General features: G+C 44.6%; 2 protein-coding genes across 4 annotated transcripts; one reads left to right on the top strand and one right to left on the bottom strand.

The window, feature by feature from the left end:
• The first annotated feature begins 771 nt into the window (after positions 1–771).
• On the top strand, positions 772–9,787 carry LOC105899628 (WD repeat-containing protein 20). Its single transcript, XM_031580981.2, has 4 exons — positions 772–1,097; positions 4,150–4,332; positions 4,899–6,473; positions 7,819–9,787. The coding sequence occupies exons 1-4, from the start codon at positions 834–836 to the stop codon at positions 7,870–7,872; spliced, it is 2,076 nt and encodes a 691-aa protein (XP_031436841.1). The 5' UTR covers positions 772–833; the 3' UTR covers positions 7,873–9,787.
• Positions 9,788–10,394: 607 nt separating this feature from the next.
• Positions 10,395–16,332, bottom strand: LOC105899626 (MAPK/MAK/MRK overlapping kinase). 3 transcript variants are annotated; one of them, XM_031580989.2, is made up of 12 exons: positions 15,853–16,332; positions 14,892–15,006; positions 14,379–14,468; positions 14,188–14,258; positions 13,908–13,986; positions 13,660–13,708; positions 13,349–13,527; positions 13,141–13,242; positions 12,458–12,631; positions 12,073–12,196; positions 11,655–11,846; positions 10,395–11,063 (listed from the first exon to the last, which is right to left on the bottom strand). In XM_031580989.2, exons 1-12 carry the CDS (start codon positions 15,944–15,946, stop codon positions 10,986–10,988), a joined length of 1,347 nt encoding a protein of 448 aa, XP_031436849.1. In that variant the 5' UTR covers positions 15,947–16,332; the 3' UTR covers positions 10,395–10,985. The 3 variants fall into 3 exon arrangements, with proteins under 3 accessions (XP_031436849.1, XP_031436847.1, XP_031436850.1); XM_031580987.2 differs by having other exon boundaries at positions 12,073–12,211; positions 15,853–16,331; XM_031580990.2 differs by lacking the exon at positions 15,853–16,332 and adding an exon at positions 15,318–15,610 and having other exon boundaries at positions 12,073–12,211.
• Positions 16,333–16,344: the final 12 nt, after the last annotated feature.

The raw sequence follows: 16,344 nt of genomic DNA, 5'->3' as shown, positions 1-16,344 counted from the left end.
TTTAACGGTTCAGAATGTTTCTGGTTGTTTCTGGTAATGCTTTTCCATAGTCTCCCATTCACTCCTATTGTTTGAACATCCTGCCCACTATGGTTTTGTTATAACACAATGCTGCCTATTACACTTCTAATAACTGTTTTGAAGGAGCCATATGTTGACATTTAGATATTCTTCAAAATGGACTTCTAGACTGTCATGTACAATTTAAGGCAATCATTTCATAATTTCAACATTCTTTCTGGAATTAAGTCTTGTTTTTATCAAATATTCCCAAATATGACAGCTAAGAGTCACTCAGTATTTTGACATCCCTTATCAAACCATTTTTCTAAATCTTACTGAGACATTGCCTACAAATGGTTATGAAATTGGACATACGCACACAGTCTGGTTTGTCTTGCAGTCTGTAGTATTGCATTTAGGTTGCCGTTATTATGTTCCGGCAAGTGTTTCACGATTCTGTTTTCTCTGACTGTAAAGCACACTGTACGCTATGTCTCAACGGGGAAAAAAAAACATTTGTGAAACCGGGCAATTTTTATCAAATGCAGCTGACAGGGTAGGATAAGGCTTTTGTTTTGTTGTTAACTATAATCCACAATTGAAAAGATGCAATCTAGGCTTTTACAACTCATGACAAAACATTTCCAACCTGTACAATATAGGGTCTACAATATAGATGTGCTGTGACGATGTGTATAAAACGTTTAATTAGAGATATTGAACTGCATCCAGCAATATGAGGCAGATTCACCAGTCAGTGCACACTGATTGAGAATGATGTCCAGAGATGCGCATGCTCTTGCGTAAGATCCGGGCCCGAGGAAGGATGAATGCAAATTTCAAAGATGGCGGCGGAGGGAGGAGGGAAGGAGATGAACGAAATTAAAACTCAGTTCACCACCCGGGAAGGCTCCTACAAACTCCTCACTCACTCCGAATATAGCCGCCCCAACAGGGTGCCTTTTAATTCACAAGGTTCTAACCCCGTCAAAGTCTCTTTCGTCAACGTCAACGATCAGTCTGGCAACGGCGACAGAATCTGTTTCAATGTGGGCCGGGAGCTGTACTTCTATATCTACAAAGGCGTCAGAAAGGTAAACACGATCCTTTCCGTTTACGACTCAAGTTTTTCCTGCTGCTAGTTTGTTGGGCTACTTGTTTAGATAGATGCGGAGTGCTCCAGCTCCTTTGGGACTGGGCTGAATTGCGAAGTCTAGGTTAGTTTGTGAATTGATGGCAGCCAGCTAGCTGCAAGCTAACATTAGCGTCAGTGTTGTGGCATGCACAACACAGCTAGCGCTTACTAGCATGCTAGATGGCTAGCAGTGTTAACCAGAAGTCCCCTACTAAGCTGATAGCGTCCTAAGCTGATAGCGCAGGCCCCGCTTCACCTGCTGCGGACGTCCCGTGACAGTGAAGGCAAACACAACCCAAAGCCCTATGGTTAATGTCTGCGAATGCGTTAATAACTTAGTGGTTAACTTGTTTGACCTCTGCCGCTCTTCAACTCGGATGTTTTGTGACGTGACACTTTAAGCATTGGTGACTGAGTCCCTGATGAGTGAAAAGCCAAGCTAAGCTTCAGAGACCTGTAAATGTATGACTCAGCTGTGCTTTTTGGAACGGTGGTGTCATGGTACTGACTTGCTGCGCATCGGAATTATTTAGTGTCGGTAGCTAACGTTAGCTTTGTGATAGACCTGTTTTCGTGTTGGCCTTCCAGGACACAAGTGCAGGTTTGTTTTCCGCTGGCCTAAATCAACACATTCTAGGGGCACTGACAGTGTCTGCTAATTAGTGTTGCTCCAGTGAGCCAAATGTTTCTACTTAGTTGGTCAGCTGTATCGTTTATTTATTTTTTTGGATGAGGGCGAGAGTGGACGGTAGTGACCACCTAGATAGCGAACCTAGTCCCATTTGCCTATCGCAGCACAAATGCGAGTTTTTCAGGCTAAACAAACAAGTGGCCACCAGCGTCTCTGATTTTGCGCACTGTTTTGGCGTTGATGGTAGACAGTGCATCACGAGTGTTGGGTTAGCTGTCCTTCATATAGTTTGGCCCGTATTCCATTTGTCTTGGCATGTAGTTGTGTACTGAAAACAGAACATACCATTGTTTAGGATATCTATCCTGAAACCCTGTGCCTCCCGTGTCCTGTGGGTTAGTTAGTTGAGAACAGATGTTTTTGTCTGTGCTGCATATTGGACATAGCTGGGACTGACAAACGCTGCCGCACATCCAAGCCAAGTAACTCGGTTCGCTTGCTGTTGATAAACAAGCAGCCTGCGTGGGCCAGCAGGTAGGAAATAGCATATTTAAGCAGACTACTTATTGGAAATACAATCCTCCAGGTCTGCATATTTTGAGGCTCAAGTAAGACGGTGCTGAAAGTGGTATGTGTGAGGATTTCGGAGATTCTCACCCGTCAGGATTCCTGTAGATGGCCTGGACAGCTTATGGGTTTTTTCCATCGGCATTATTGGCCGCCCTGAGCCAGGCTGTCCTAAGCTAATTTGCATTTCTGTGGATCCTCTCTTGGGCATAGATATGTGCTTTTTCGATTTGGCACGTTTGGCTGCAGCATGCATTTCCATTACAAGTTGAAAGGTGCCAAGATGTGCCTTGCTCTTTTTAGACCCTCTCCTCAGCAGGGCCAAGCCACTCCAGGTCGACCTCCAAACACCTGAATGACATCGAAGATCACTTTTGTTATTGGCTCAGTCATCATTCAGTGCTTGCTGTGTTGTCTGTATGTATGTATGTTTTTGTATAACAAGACACATATGAAGCAGATCTGGTTAAAAAAAGCTGAATCTGGAAAGTTTTGACTGGACAACAATAGTAAATGGTAAACTGCCCAATCAACGTTTCTACCACAGTGAGTGTGTTTAGGCAGACATTGAATGATCAAAATAAACATATGGTAACATTTTGACCAGTGCTATGAACTCAATACATTCCATGGTTAAATAACATTATCTGGAGAACTAGCAAGCTGGCCCACATAAACAGCTAAGAAGAATAACAAGGATTCAGGCTTAGAAAATAATGGAGTCAATTCTAACCAAGCAACCTTCTTTATCTTTGACTAAAGAAAGAAGTACTAGCCTGAAAACTAAACAGGTTGGTTTCTTTTTAGACTAAACCATGTTTCCTTTGTGAACTAATGTTACACACAGGCTACCTGAATACTTGTATGGTAACTGGGGTATAAACAGAGGAAACTAACGTTACACTTTGTGTCGTGGAGTTCTTTTCCTCTTCTTTGTTGAACATTTTTGTATGTCAGGACACCTCTGCGACCTTTATCCCTTGCTTAAAGACACATCTTCAAGCGAGTAGACCCTGACGTATGGTAATGCAAATCTAAGCGGTGCTTAGTCGACGAGCCAAGCCGCGGCATTCGTATGGAAAAACGGCAACAGAGTAGCTCCTGAGCTGGGCCAAACTGCGCCGGGTCCGTCTCCAAACGTGCCGAATGATGTTGAAGATCTCTTTTGTGATTGGCTCAGTCATCAATCAGCACTGGCCATAGCGGGTCTATATTTCATGACACGTATGAAGCAGATCTGGTTTTTAAAGTTTTAATGTGGAAAGTTTGAAAAGTAACTATAACAACGATAGGAAATGGTAAGCTGCCCATCTACATTTCTACCACAGTGAGTGAGTCTAGGCAGACATTGAAATACAATACATGTATTCTGTCATCGTGACAAGTGGTGTACACTCTATGGCAACTGGGGTATAAACTGAGGAAAGGTTATGCTTAGCGTCGTGGACTAATTTTTGTATGTCGGGACACCTTGGCTGCCTTCATCCCTTACTCAAAAGACTTTCCCTGCTGTGGTCAACCGGCTAAGCTTTCAGTATCACTACACAAGGCTGATGTCATCCCCCAAAACCCGTACTCTATCCATGAAAGAACCATAGAAAATGTTTCCGTATCTGTTTGCCACTGTGTGTGTCAATGTGTTTAGATTCTTGTATGTCACCATGTTAAATAGACTTGCACAGCTGCTGAATGAGTTTGCCAGCTAAACATGTGTGTTATTCTTTCTCTCACTGCTGTGTGTGTGTGTGTGTGTGTGTGTGTGTGTGTGATGTTTATGCATGTGTGTGTGTGTGTAATGGTTTGGTGGTGGCAGGCTGCCGACCTGAGCAAGCCGATCGACAAGCGGATCTACAAGGGGACGCAGCCTACGTGCCACGACTTCAACCACCTGACGGCCACGGCCGAGAGCGTCTCTCTGCTGGTGGGCTTCTCAGCGGGCCAGGTGCAGCTCATTGACCCGATCAAGAAGGAGACGAGCAAACTCTTCAATGAAGAAGTAAGTGTGTGTCTGTGTGGGTCTGTGTCATCCTCGTTGAAGAGGCCTTATAGACTTGATGAGTCAGCCTCTCACCCTATTGTGGCCATTTCAGAAATTGAGTGTTGCAGTGGAGTGTTTAGACATAGCCTTGACTTATGTGTGTGTGAGAGAGAAATAGAGAGAGATGAAGTGTGGACTGCTTGGTCTTTTTGTATGTGGTGGAGGGTCATGGCAAGTGTTTTCACTGCCATTCATTTCGAGTGCAGTCATATCTGCTGCTGCTGCTGCTGCTGCATGGTACTTTCGGAGGCATTTGTAAGGTTATGAGAGTAATTATCTTTAGGAACCTTATTGGCCTGTAATAACAAGAAGTCATTTTTATTTAATTTCCTGACTGATTGTTTTGCTGTTGTACAATAGTCATTGTGTTAATCATTATAAATATGTCATGCACTTCAGGTGAAATCGTGTTGAAATCTTAAAGTAACTAAACTCCTTCCTTTTTCCCCGCCAACTCTCTCCCTACCCCTTCTCTCTCTCATCTTCTGCCACAACCCTGAACTGACCCCTTGCACCCACCTCAGAGACTAATAGACAAGTCACGGGTGACGTGCGTCAAGTGGGTGCCGGGCTCGGAGAATCTGTTCCTGGTGGCGCACGCCAGCGGCAGCATGTACCTGTACAACGTGGAGCACACGTGTGGCACCACGGCGCCCCACTACCAGCTGCTGAAGCAGGGCGAGAACTACGCCGTGCACACGTGCAAGAGCAAGCAGGCGCGCAACCCGCTGCTGCGCTGGACGGTGGGCGAGGGCGCGCTCCACGAGTTCGCCTTCTCGCCCGACGGCAAGCACCTGGCCTGCGTGAGCCAGGACGGCTTCCTGCGGGTGTTCAACTTCGACGCGGTGGAGCTGCACGGCACCATGAAGAGCTACTTCGGCGGCCTGCTGTGCGTGTGCTGGAGCCCCGACGGCAAGTACATTGTGGCGGGCGGCGAGGACGACCTGGTGACCGTGTGGTCGTTTCTGGACTGCCGGGTGATCGCGCGCGGCCACGGCCACAAGTCGTGGGTGAGCGTGGTGGCGTTCGACCACTGCACCACCAGCGTGGAGGAGAGCGAGCCGCTGGAGTTCAGCGGCAGCGACGAGGACTTCCAGGAGCAGCCGCTGCCACCGCCGCCGCCGCTGTCGTCCACGTCGGCCACCTCCTCCTCGCAATTCGGCCGCGACCGGGCCAACAGCACGCAGTCGCGGCTCTCCAAGCGCAACTCCACCGACAGCCGGCCGGTCAGTGTGACGTACCGGTTCGGCTCGGTGGGCCAGGACACTCAGCTGTGCCTGTGGGACCTCACCGAGGACATCCTGTTCCCCCACCTGCCGCTCTCGCGAACACGAACGCACACCAACGTCATGAACGCCACCAGTCCCCCCGGAGGAGGAGGAGGAGGAGGAGGAGGAGGAGGAGGCGGTGGGGGCGGGACGGGCGGTGGGGGCGGAGTTGGAGCAGGAAGTGTGGGGGGTAGCGGGACTGTCATCACCACAACAACTACGACGACAACGGCGACAACAACAACGACGACCGGCACCATCAACAGCAACCCCAGCACCAACGGCAACAACAGCGGCGCCAACACGCCCTCGGTGCCCAACTCACTCACGGCGACTACGCTACCGCGCTCAAACAGCCTTCCACACGGGGCGGCCAGCGTCGCCGCCGGCAACAACAGCAGCGGCAGCACCACCACCACCGGAGGTGGGGGCAGCAGCAGCAGCGGCGGTGGCAAATCAGGCGGTGTTATGGAAGGCGGACTGGCAGCGGGCGTGGCCAAGTTCGCCACGCTCTCGCTCCACGACCGCAAAGACCGTCACCAGCACCACCACCACCACGAGAAGGACCACAAGCGCAACCACAGCATGGGCCACATCAGCAGCAAGAGCAGCGACAAGCTCAACCTGCTGGCCAAGCAGAGCAAAACGGACCCGGCCAAGACGCTGGGCACACTGCTATGCCCGCGCATGGAGGACGTGCCACTGCTGGAGCCGCTCATCTGCAAGAAGATTGCGCACGAGAGACTCACCGTCTTGATCTTTCTCGAGGACTGTTTTGTCACCGCTTGTCAGGAAGGATTTATTTGCACATGGGCGAGGCCTGGCAAAGTGGTAAGTTCCTTTTGAAAGAAACAACGGGGTTTGGAAAAAAAAAGTATCTCACCCCTTCTGTCTCTTCCCTCTTCCATAACCCATCGACCAACCGCCTTCTGTATCAAAATGGAGGTGGATAGAGCCCCCCCCTTCCCCCCACCCCACCTGCCTGCCTTTATTATTTCTCTCTTACCCCTCAGCTCTTGACATCTCCAAATTGTTGCTCTCATCTCATGCATGCTCAACAGGCTTTCCCCACACCTGTGTGTGTGTGTGTGTGTGTGTGTGTGTGTGTGTGTGTGTGTGTGTGTGTGTGTGTGTGTGTGTGTGTGTGTGTGTGTGTGTGTGTGTGTGTGCGCGTGTGCGTGTGTGGGGCCTGGCGTAATGTTAGCTGCGTGTGGTTTCGGCTCCTCTTCGCACCGAGGGCCACCCCTCTCTCAGTGTTCCTCATCTCCATTTTGAATTGGCTTTATTTGTCTCTCCCATCTCCTCAGCTGCCTTTTGTCTAACGCAGATCTCATTAGTTCTTCATCCAGCCGAATACGCCGGGGCTAGAACAATTAGCAGCCACTAAGATGCATATTTCTTCTCTCACAGTGTGTGTGTGTGTGTGTGTGCGTGCGTGCGTGCGTGCGTGCCTGCGTGCGTGCGTGCGTGCGTGCGTGTGCATTAGTAGTGTTTCTCTTTTCATTCAAAGGCAAATAGAAATGCTGCCTTTCCAATAGAGGCAGGCTCTGGCATCCACTAATGGCTGGCTAATCAGACTCAGAGGGGCAATGGGGCCTGGGGGGGCCACAGGATGTATTGACTGCCAGCGCTGTCATGTAAAGCCGTACACCCCTAGCACCATGTGAGCGCGGGGCAAAGTCTTTAGAAAAGGAAGAGCGCTCCAGACCTCTTTTGTGTTTTAGGCTCGATAATGGGTGTTTGTCGTGTGCGTTTGCGTGAGCGTGGGCATTTGTTTTTGTTTTGTTGCCATCATTTTGAAATGTTCTGCATCAGTGAGGCCAACTCTTCCTCCAAGATGTGCAGGGCTCTGCAACTTTCCCCCATAAGAGCCAAATCACGAGGCACGCATAGGATACAGACGACAGACACACAGTTGAAACACAAATGTACAAATCTACATGCAGTGTTGGCGGATACTAAATATTGGTCAATGTATTAATGACCCCCCATCAGCTTACAATGAGTCACCCTACTATAACCTAGAAGCTTTTCAACCCTAGCAGGGAAATAGGCACACTTGTGGGGAAGGGTTCAGTGGGGGAAGGCTGTGGGCATCAAATCCAACAAATCTGCTACCTTTCAATGACCTGTCCCAATGCCAACTTCCTTTTTGTTTTTGTTTTCCTTTTCGCAGGGTTTATTGTCATCCCAAAACCAAGCCAACTCACCCAGTGGGACTGTAGTATAGCTATTTCTGCTGCTAAGAATCCTGCATCACAGAGATGTTGAGTCACACAGAGGCGGATGCTGCTCTTCACCCTCAAAAGCATTGCAAGTCGTTTTTGTTTTGTTTTTTTCCATTTTGTTCTTCCTACCTTGTTTTTTTTTTTTTTCTCCCCCTTTTTTAAATTTCTTTTCCTCCCTGTTTTCGCCTCCCTGCTGAGATCTTTATGTTTTGGTTGTCTCTCGTATGGCCCGGAGTTTGGTGGCTGTGCGTAGATACAGATGGAAAAAAAGGGGTGTGGTGCAATTTTGGTTTTCTAAAAAGTGGCTGGTGTATTCTCCGAATTTTTAAGAGTTGTATTTATTTTAATTTTTTTTTAATCTTTTTTTTTTTTTGCTAACACACATCTGCTTGACTTTAGTTCTCCTTTCCCCGCTTTTATTTCTCCTCGACCCCCCTCCCCTATCTCCCCTTCTCTCCTGCCAGATTTTGGATCATGGTTGACTAAGTGAACCATACGACTAAATCAGTGGTAAGAATCCATCTGGCTAATGATGTTCTCAAACACAGGGAGGCATGAGTCTGAGGATTTTGCCGCCCTCCAACTCCTCTCCTCTCCTCCAACCCCTCTTTATTTAGACTCTATCCTCATTGAGAACTTTGCACTGATTTTTTTTTTTTTTTTTGTTTAGTTTTTTTGTCTTTTTTGTTTTGTAACTACTATAAAGGATTTAAAGAAATGGAAAGGTTCTGAGGATGGCCTCCATGCACTTGGCTTTGTTATCCTCTGTCTTGAAATTTGAAATCTGAAAAAGCTGGATGCTGCAATCATAGTTTTTTAAAACGAGAAAAAAAAATTTGTTTGCACTTAATAGTTTATTAGAAGAGAATGGCTTTACATTTTTGTGTGTGCGCGCAAGGACTCGCAGACAGAAATAAGGAGGAGAAAATATGAACTGACAACTTTGTATCTATTGAGCATTTATTTTAATATTGTTTCAGATCAAAATCTGCTCTGTATAATATTGTACAATAATGTAATTCAGTGATTTGATGGGGCGAACAGCAAATCGATCAGTGCTCTAGTGGACGTTTTTGTCATCATTAAAGGAAATAGTGATCTTTCTTAAGCAGAAAACTATACATATTAATAATATTAAAATAATCTTAAATATGCAGGTTTCTGTTTTTTTTTTTCTCTTTATTTTCTCTTGTACAAATATTCATCCAGAGGTATTTTGGTATAGGAGATTTTTTGTGTTAAATGCTCTAATCTATGAGCTGAAACGCTTACCTGTTGTTAACAGATCCACGAAAGAATGAACGAAAGAGAAATAAGTGTATTTCAGCAGAGGGGCTGTTCAGACTCTACAACTATATGAAGCTCAGGAAGTCTCAAGAAAAGTCTAAAGAAAAAACAAAACAAAAAAAGATGGAGATAGTTCATATTTTGCCTACCAACAGCAATGCTATTACTCAATGTAACGCTAAGTAACACCCAACTAGGAACAACTAGGTTTGAAGTTGAACTGTAGGACCCTTATCTGTGTGACACACTTAAATGTTTTTTACTGTATCTTCTTTTGTGACTACCAATCATTGTTGATGAAACCTACATTGACTACACTAACTGGGGAAGGGATGAAGACACAGACATGGTCATACCCTTGGTTTTTCAATGTGGTTGACATTTTACATTTCACCTTTTGTTCTGCATTAAAACGAGAACGTATATGAATGTGTGGCCTCATGCTTCAATTACTGCCAGACGACTTTCATCTTCAAGTTCTCTCAGTGATCTGTGTGTTTTTTTATTTTAATTTTTTGTTTTATTTTCTCTCGTTTTATGTCACCGATTTTCATGGTGTGGAGACACATTTTTCACTGTCCTGTCCTGGGAATAAAGAATTCATATAGTTGCTTTCTAACTGGAAACAAATTACGTGTTTGACAACACCCTTTATTTCTGAATGATAAGAAAAGCTGATTATATGGTAGATATAGGATGACCCTTCCCAATGGGACAACTAGGTTTTTTCCCCAGCAGGTAATGGTAGTCACATGGCCAGTTTTCTTGTGTGTTCAGATGTAATCATGGTACTGTGGCACACATTGGGAAGATTCTTGACTGCTGTTTGCAATATTTGGTGCCCGCTTCCTTTCTAAAACTTGCCCACTACATCTTGATGAAAATCATTCACCTGTTGAACTTTTATTTTGGATCGGCTCAGAACACCCTTATATCATAATGGCAGCGGCCCTTGTTTTTGCCCGAATAAATACTGCAACATATGTCTGGCCCCACAAGACTCCATATTCAGGGACCCGATTTATGCACTAGTTGAATTGTGAGGAGGGTGTTCAGCGCTGACATTTAATGTTATTATATGCACAACGGTTTCTTAGACATGAAAAGAGAGTGACTAATCTTAAAATGCCAATTTGTGTGCTTTGTGTGATCTGTCCCAAAGTCATTAAGTCTGAAGAAGTGATGTACTCTAACATCATTAATGTAAAAATTCACTTTGCTTAAAAAAACACGCTTCTTTTAAATGTTAACTACATTCTTTATTGCCATGGCATTTGTGTAAGCAGTGCGGGTGACAAGCAAATTATACACAGGAAAAAGTGGTAACAAGAGGAAATGGAAGATTGATGAAAAACAGCGGTCACTTAATGCAGAGGGTGCCTACATTTATCCTGGATGATCAACTTGGGTCAATTTTCACATTACCAACGGTACAATGTAAAGAATGTACAACTTGTCATGACTTGATATTAGAGAATAAGTGCTTGTATTTGTTCTTGTCTGTCATGTGGGTGGTTTCATCCTCATTCTGGCATGACCATCGTCAATCTTCAACGCTACATAAGGGACGCCAGTGATGAGAATAGTCTCTTAACTATTTACTAAGTTAAAGAAATGTACAAAAACTGCCAGTCGGCAATCCAATGGTTTAGTTTTACTGGAGCTGGGATGTTCTTTATCCCTTGCTGTTCAGGTCCTCACCTCTAGGTGGCATTGTTTATTCAATGTACACGTCACATGTTGTTCCATTCTGAACCTGTGGGGCGTTTCCAAGTGATTTCATTCAGGTAGGTCATGTATTGACACAGTGTAGGTAGCTAGTGGTTGCTCAGTATTCCCCACGCTTTCTCTCCAGAGGAGGCATGAAGTATGTTTTGAAAGCTGCACGGTGAGGTTCTTCTCTGGGCTAGGATGCAGGAAGAGGGAAGATTAAGGTAAGCCAACAGTGAACTGTTATGTTCCTCCAACCTACATTAAAATGTAAAGCTCGACAACGCTGCACTTAAACTTTTTGTAATAAGACACATATATTCACGTCATAAATACTTCATAATATGGTCATGTACATGTCCTGCAGCTAGTCATCATGACGGTTAACCCTTATGAGGCCCTTTCCACCGGTGGGAAAATATTTTTTTGTTCTTGCTGTCAATATGCCTTTATAGCTCAGCGAGTTTTTGTCCTAGAATTATAAAAAGAACACCCCCAGAAACCTGTAATCTTCTACATATATGCCACTATATGCATGAATGTTTTTAGTTAGGGGAAATATACATAAACATCAAGGCATGTGAGACTTCCTAAAAAAGTCAAACAGGCCTGGGCCTCCTAATGTTTATTTTTTTTTATGGAAACGTGTGACTATATATAGCATGACATGTTCATGATCTGGTTAGGTAAGTCTTATGACGGGGATTCAAGTAAAGTTATATGTTCAGAAAACACTATCAGCGCTGCCCCACATTGTGTGCTTGCGGGTAGACAAGATGCCATTTACCAGACGTGAGTGGCACTTTTTCGAGGTGATGGAAGGCAGGGAACCCCTGTGCGTGATGGTGAGAGCGGGCAAGCTGGACACCGGGTAGGTGATTTTGGGAGAGGGCACGACCACGTTCAGCTTGGGCAGCTCCACGGGGTACCTCTGCGCATTGCACCGGATAAGAGGATCAGCCAGATGCTTCAGATGGTGCTGCAGGATGGAAAAAAAAGGTGAAGTAAACAACATATGAGGCGAGAGTATAACATTTCTGTTTTCTTTTGAAGGATAAGGTAGGTGGGTGGGAGGAGGAGAGACTGTTTAGAGTTGCAAAGTGAGCAGAGAGTATCATCTTTCCCACTGGACAGGCATTACGTGTTGACTTAGAGGCTCGGACAATCGAGATGAGAGGCTGGCTTGTTTTTTGTTTTCCTGTCACCTGTCTTCTGCCTTGTCTGGCGATGCGCCACAGCTGGTCCACGGAGCTGGGCGTCCCGCTGGTCTCGCCTCCCTCCACCGTCCCGATGGCTCGCCGCAGGCCCACTGCACGCCTCTCTGTCACACTGAGGGGGGGGACACTGGATGAGGTCCATCCAAAATCTACCATGTCATTTGAGTTTTTATGGCAGCTCTCTACAAATGCATTTATATGCCAGATTCTTGTACAGATTCTTAAACCCAAATAAATGATTTTTAGTGCATCCATTCCATTTTCTCCACAGTTTGTCCACTCATATGCGTTATACATTCACCCATGTACTGATAAGCAAAATAACCTGATGTGTAGTGTACGCAACTTCAAAAATGCCGTTGAGTGATCTTACCGTTGCTCCTTAAAGAAGGTGTGTTGCAGTGCTATCTGTGCACTGATGCGCTCATCTGGGTCGTACGCCAGCATCTGGTAGAGCAGAGACAGGTTGGTGGAGGAGCACTGGGGGATGAGATGGGTGATCCCACAGCCCTTCCGTGAGGGGAAGTCAAAGCGCATCGACCTGGACCTGGACAACAGCAGAGGCAGGGAACACCATTTTGTTTAAGCACGGCACCTCTCTCACCTGGTAGGACTGTAATCCATCTGTAATCCCATCTCTTTAACTACTGGGATATGTGCTGGCAACTCTTTAGCTCTCTATCTGTCTGGATGCATTCCTTGCAGATACTCTTCCAACTATCTGTGCTGACTTCACATTTACTCCTGACTTAGTAGTGACTTAGCGTACATGAATCCATGTAGAATGTTGCCCTAACTTCCTCTTTACTTCCTCCTTAATGTTGCTCAGTTTAATGTATCTTAGCTCAGACCCCCTTAGTGCAACCAATGTACTCTTAACCTCAGCCTGCAACACTAATGTTTATACAATTCATTTCCAGATAATTGTATGCAGGTAGTGCTTTTAACAAGACACTACAAAAGAGAGGCTTAACTCAGACTGTAGGCTTAACAGCTTTGAAGAGGTGAAGTTCCTGTGGGAAATAATGGGTGTAAAGTGATGAAATAGAAACATACTGTTTGAACTTCTGCAGCACACCACTGTCGGGTGTTCCCAGTACATCATGGATCTTGTCCACCTGGTCCAGCTCATTTGTTCCAGGAAACAGGGGGCTGAGACTGTGACCACAATACACATTGTCAAAAGCTGGAACTTAACATCATCTAAATCAATATTTCAAGGACATGTGTACACAATTAGAGGCCCAGTTAACACAACATCCACCTGATGATCTCGAAGAAGACGCAGCCAGCGCTCCAGATGTCCATTTTGTGTGAATAGTAGCCGTCGGTCAGCAGGCACTCTGGTGCGCGGTACCAGCGTGTGGAGATGTACTCAGTGTAAGGGGGCTGTGAGTACACACTTCTGCAGGAGCCAAAGTCTGCCAGCTTCAGGACATCGTGCTACAGAGGAAGGTAAATCATGAACTTGGCTCATGCCACCTCTGTGCTGATACATTTCTTACTAAATATGCATCAACTTCATATTGTGTATCTGCGATGTGACTGAGAAGATTAAATCAACACAATACTTACTCTGATTAAAATATTCTCTGGCTTCACATCTCTATGAAAGATCCCATTTCTGTCAAAAAAATGTTAAAAAAAAAAACATTGTCTTAAAAAAAGGAAGCGTGTGGACTCATTTAGTCTACAATTCACCTTTGTTGTCTCAACGACCTGCAATACTGAAAAATCTTTCTATGTGATGCGTGTATTTTCTACAATTATTATGGGTCTCACAGAACAGACAGGGCATTAATCTCATCTGTCTTGCAGTTTACCTATGCATATGATCCAGGGACTTGCATAACTGGTACATGTAGTGCTTGATTTTACTTTCTGGCAAAGGATATTTCCTGCCTGTGGAGAGAAACGCAGCATTTAAATCACTGATAAAAAGATTAACAACACTTTTTATACAGTGACTGGCAACCATCATTCAAAATACAGTCATGGCTTTCAAAATATTTTACTGACATCAGATTGAGTTGAGCTGGCCTCTTAAAGAGACAGTTTTCAAAATACACTTGTATTCATATAATCATATACCACTTCCTGTACCTCTGATGAACTCATAGATGTTCATGTCCATCAGTTCACAAATGAGGGAGAGGGTACCAGATTCCTGATCGCTACATCATAGAGTCAGAACATGACATGTTTAATTTCAAGATCATGACTTTCATGTTTCATTTTCTATTGATCAACCACACTATAATCATTTTTAAAATAATAATCCAAAATATACTTACAATACTAATTCATGAAGCTGGAGAATATTAGGGTGTGGGTTCAAGCGTTTCATTGCCTGAACTTCTCTTAAGCTATTAACCTGCTCCAGGCTAGAAACATAAAATGGGACCATTGTAGTGATCTTCATGTACCATACAAACATGAATTTGATAGCAATAATGTAGAGGGTCTAATCATTTTTTTTCCCGTTTTGGGTAGGTGAATGACAAAATAGTAGTCTTTTTTATCACTTATTTTTCTGTGTACTTTTATCTGCTCATTTGTAAAGCACTTTAAATTACCAATGTGTATGAATTCTGCTATACAAATAAACTTGCTTTAAATACCAAATGCCAGTACCAAGTCTAAGTATGAAGAAAACATACCTTGACCCTAGACTGTAGCCTATACCAGGTCATCATGAGGGCATGATGTCATTGAGCAAGGCACCCCTTCTACAATTACAACTCTGAAGAAGCTGCTGCTTACACACCTAACCAGCATGTCAACATGTCAGTATGAAGTGCAGGTACCTGTCAATGGACTGTTTTATCGTTTTGCAGGCATAGTATTTTCCATCCTTCAGACTCTGGGTCTTTACCACTTCAGAGAACGTCCCCTCTCCAATTTTCTTGACTATTCTGTAATCTAAATGACAGTAAAATGTAAAAAAAATATATTAAACAACTGTGAGGAATTAACTTCTAGTCTGTTTGTGCAGTGTACACCATAGGGTGAAATAGCTGCAATTTTTAGCATAAGTTAAACTACAGCGCAGTCACAAGTGAAATACAGAAATGGTTAGGTTATGATTATTAGTTAGCACTAGCAACAACTGCTGTACGTAAGGCTGGACAGACAATGCGGCGGACAATACAAAACAAATAAAGCTTTCTGGAATTAAATTGTAACCAATTTCATTCCATTCGAAATTGGTTGGTTGACAACTTGTAACTTACTATTCATTCCTCTGTAACGTTATACTGAATGCAACCGTAAAACGTATAAACCACAATGCGGTTACAAGAGGTGACATAACGCATTGTGGCAGTTACATTATAACCACGACGCTGACTGTTGTGAAGCAAGAAAAAAGAAATAGGCTAACACGAGTCAGCACTCGCCATGTTAGCTGCTGATCTCTGTCTCCTTGGTAACCAGGCACGCCTAAACTCTGACCCTAGAGGTGGAGAAGGCGAAACAAGAAACTTTGCGTGTAACAAGCCAAACTATTTGGTGACTGGTCACTTGTCCTCTTTTGATCTTTGAGAGACATCGGCATGTAACATCAACGAATACGAAAATACCTTGATATTCATTTAGTAATACAGACGAAATATGTCACGAAATATGTCACAAAGAAAACATGCTTGAACCATCCTGATATTGAACAAGCCAACATGAAGAATTATTGTCTTGTAATCTCGCATATGTTTCCATAGGCCTACGAAGCTATTTTAAATGGGTAAACATAGCCTGTCATTAAAGCCTTACCTCTTTTACTGAGGGAGTTACTGAGGGTTGATTCAGACCTACGACTATGCCGTTCCCTTTTCTTGTCGGCGTCCATGAAACTGCTTTGTGTCATAATTTTTCCCCTGAAATTATCGCGGCCACAATTTCATTATATTATACATTTTTAAAAATGATTTAATTGAACCCATATTGCAATTGAAAAAGCCTTTCCACAATCCGCATTGGCAACCATTGTCCAAGTAACCCTATTTTCACCATAGAGCGGTTGTCAGTAAACACTCCCTCGGCCTCTAAGCAGCCAGGGTAAAACATCATCCGTATTCCCCGCGTCCTCTGACACTCAGCAGCTTGCAGAGCCCTGTGTCATATCTTGATAGGAGCACGCTCGATCATCGACCTCAGCCTTGGCTCTCGGTGGAGCGCGCGGGTGTGTTTGCGCGTGCACGAGCTCCAAGGGCGTGCGTGTGCACACGCGTTCACAAACACCCGTGCAGCAACCCGGCTTCCGTA

The sequence above is a fragment of the Clupea harengus genome, chromosome 14, assembly GCF_900700415.2.
Source record: "Clupea harengus chromosome 14, Ch_v2.0.2, whole genome shotgun sequence".
NCBI lineage: Eukaryota > Metazoa > Chordata > Actinopteri > Clupeiformes > Clupeidae > Clupea > Clupea harengus.
Note: the sequence above shows the minus strand (reverse complement) of the source record. Positions and strands in the feature narration are given on the sequence as shown.

Coding starts and splice junctions, on each gene's coding strand:
- LOC105899628 (XM_031580981.2), top strand. CDS start 834: ATGCAAATTTCAAAGATGGCGGCGGAGGGAGGAGGGAAGGAGATGAAC. Junction 1,098..4,149: donor TCTACAAAGGCGTCAGAAAG/GTAAACACGATC, acceptor TGGTGGTGGCAG/GCTGCCGACCTGAGCAAGCC. Junction 4,333..4,898: donor GCAAACTCTTCAATGAAGAA/GTAAGTGTGTGT, acceptor CACCCACCTCAG/AGACTAATAGACAAGTCACG.
- LOC105899626 (XM_031580987.2), bottom strand. CDS start 15,946: ATGACACAAAGCAGTTTCATGGACGCCGACAAGAAAAGGGAACGGCAT. Junction 13,243..13,348: donor GTCTTCTTCGAGATCATCAG/GTGGATGTTGTG, acceptor TTGTGGTCACAG/TCTCAGCCCCCTGTTTCCTG. Junction 12,212..12,457: donor ACCTTCTTTAAGGAGCAACG/GTAAGATCACTC, acceptor GACCTCATCCAG/TGTCCCCCCCCTCAGTGTGA.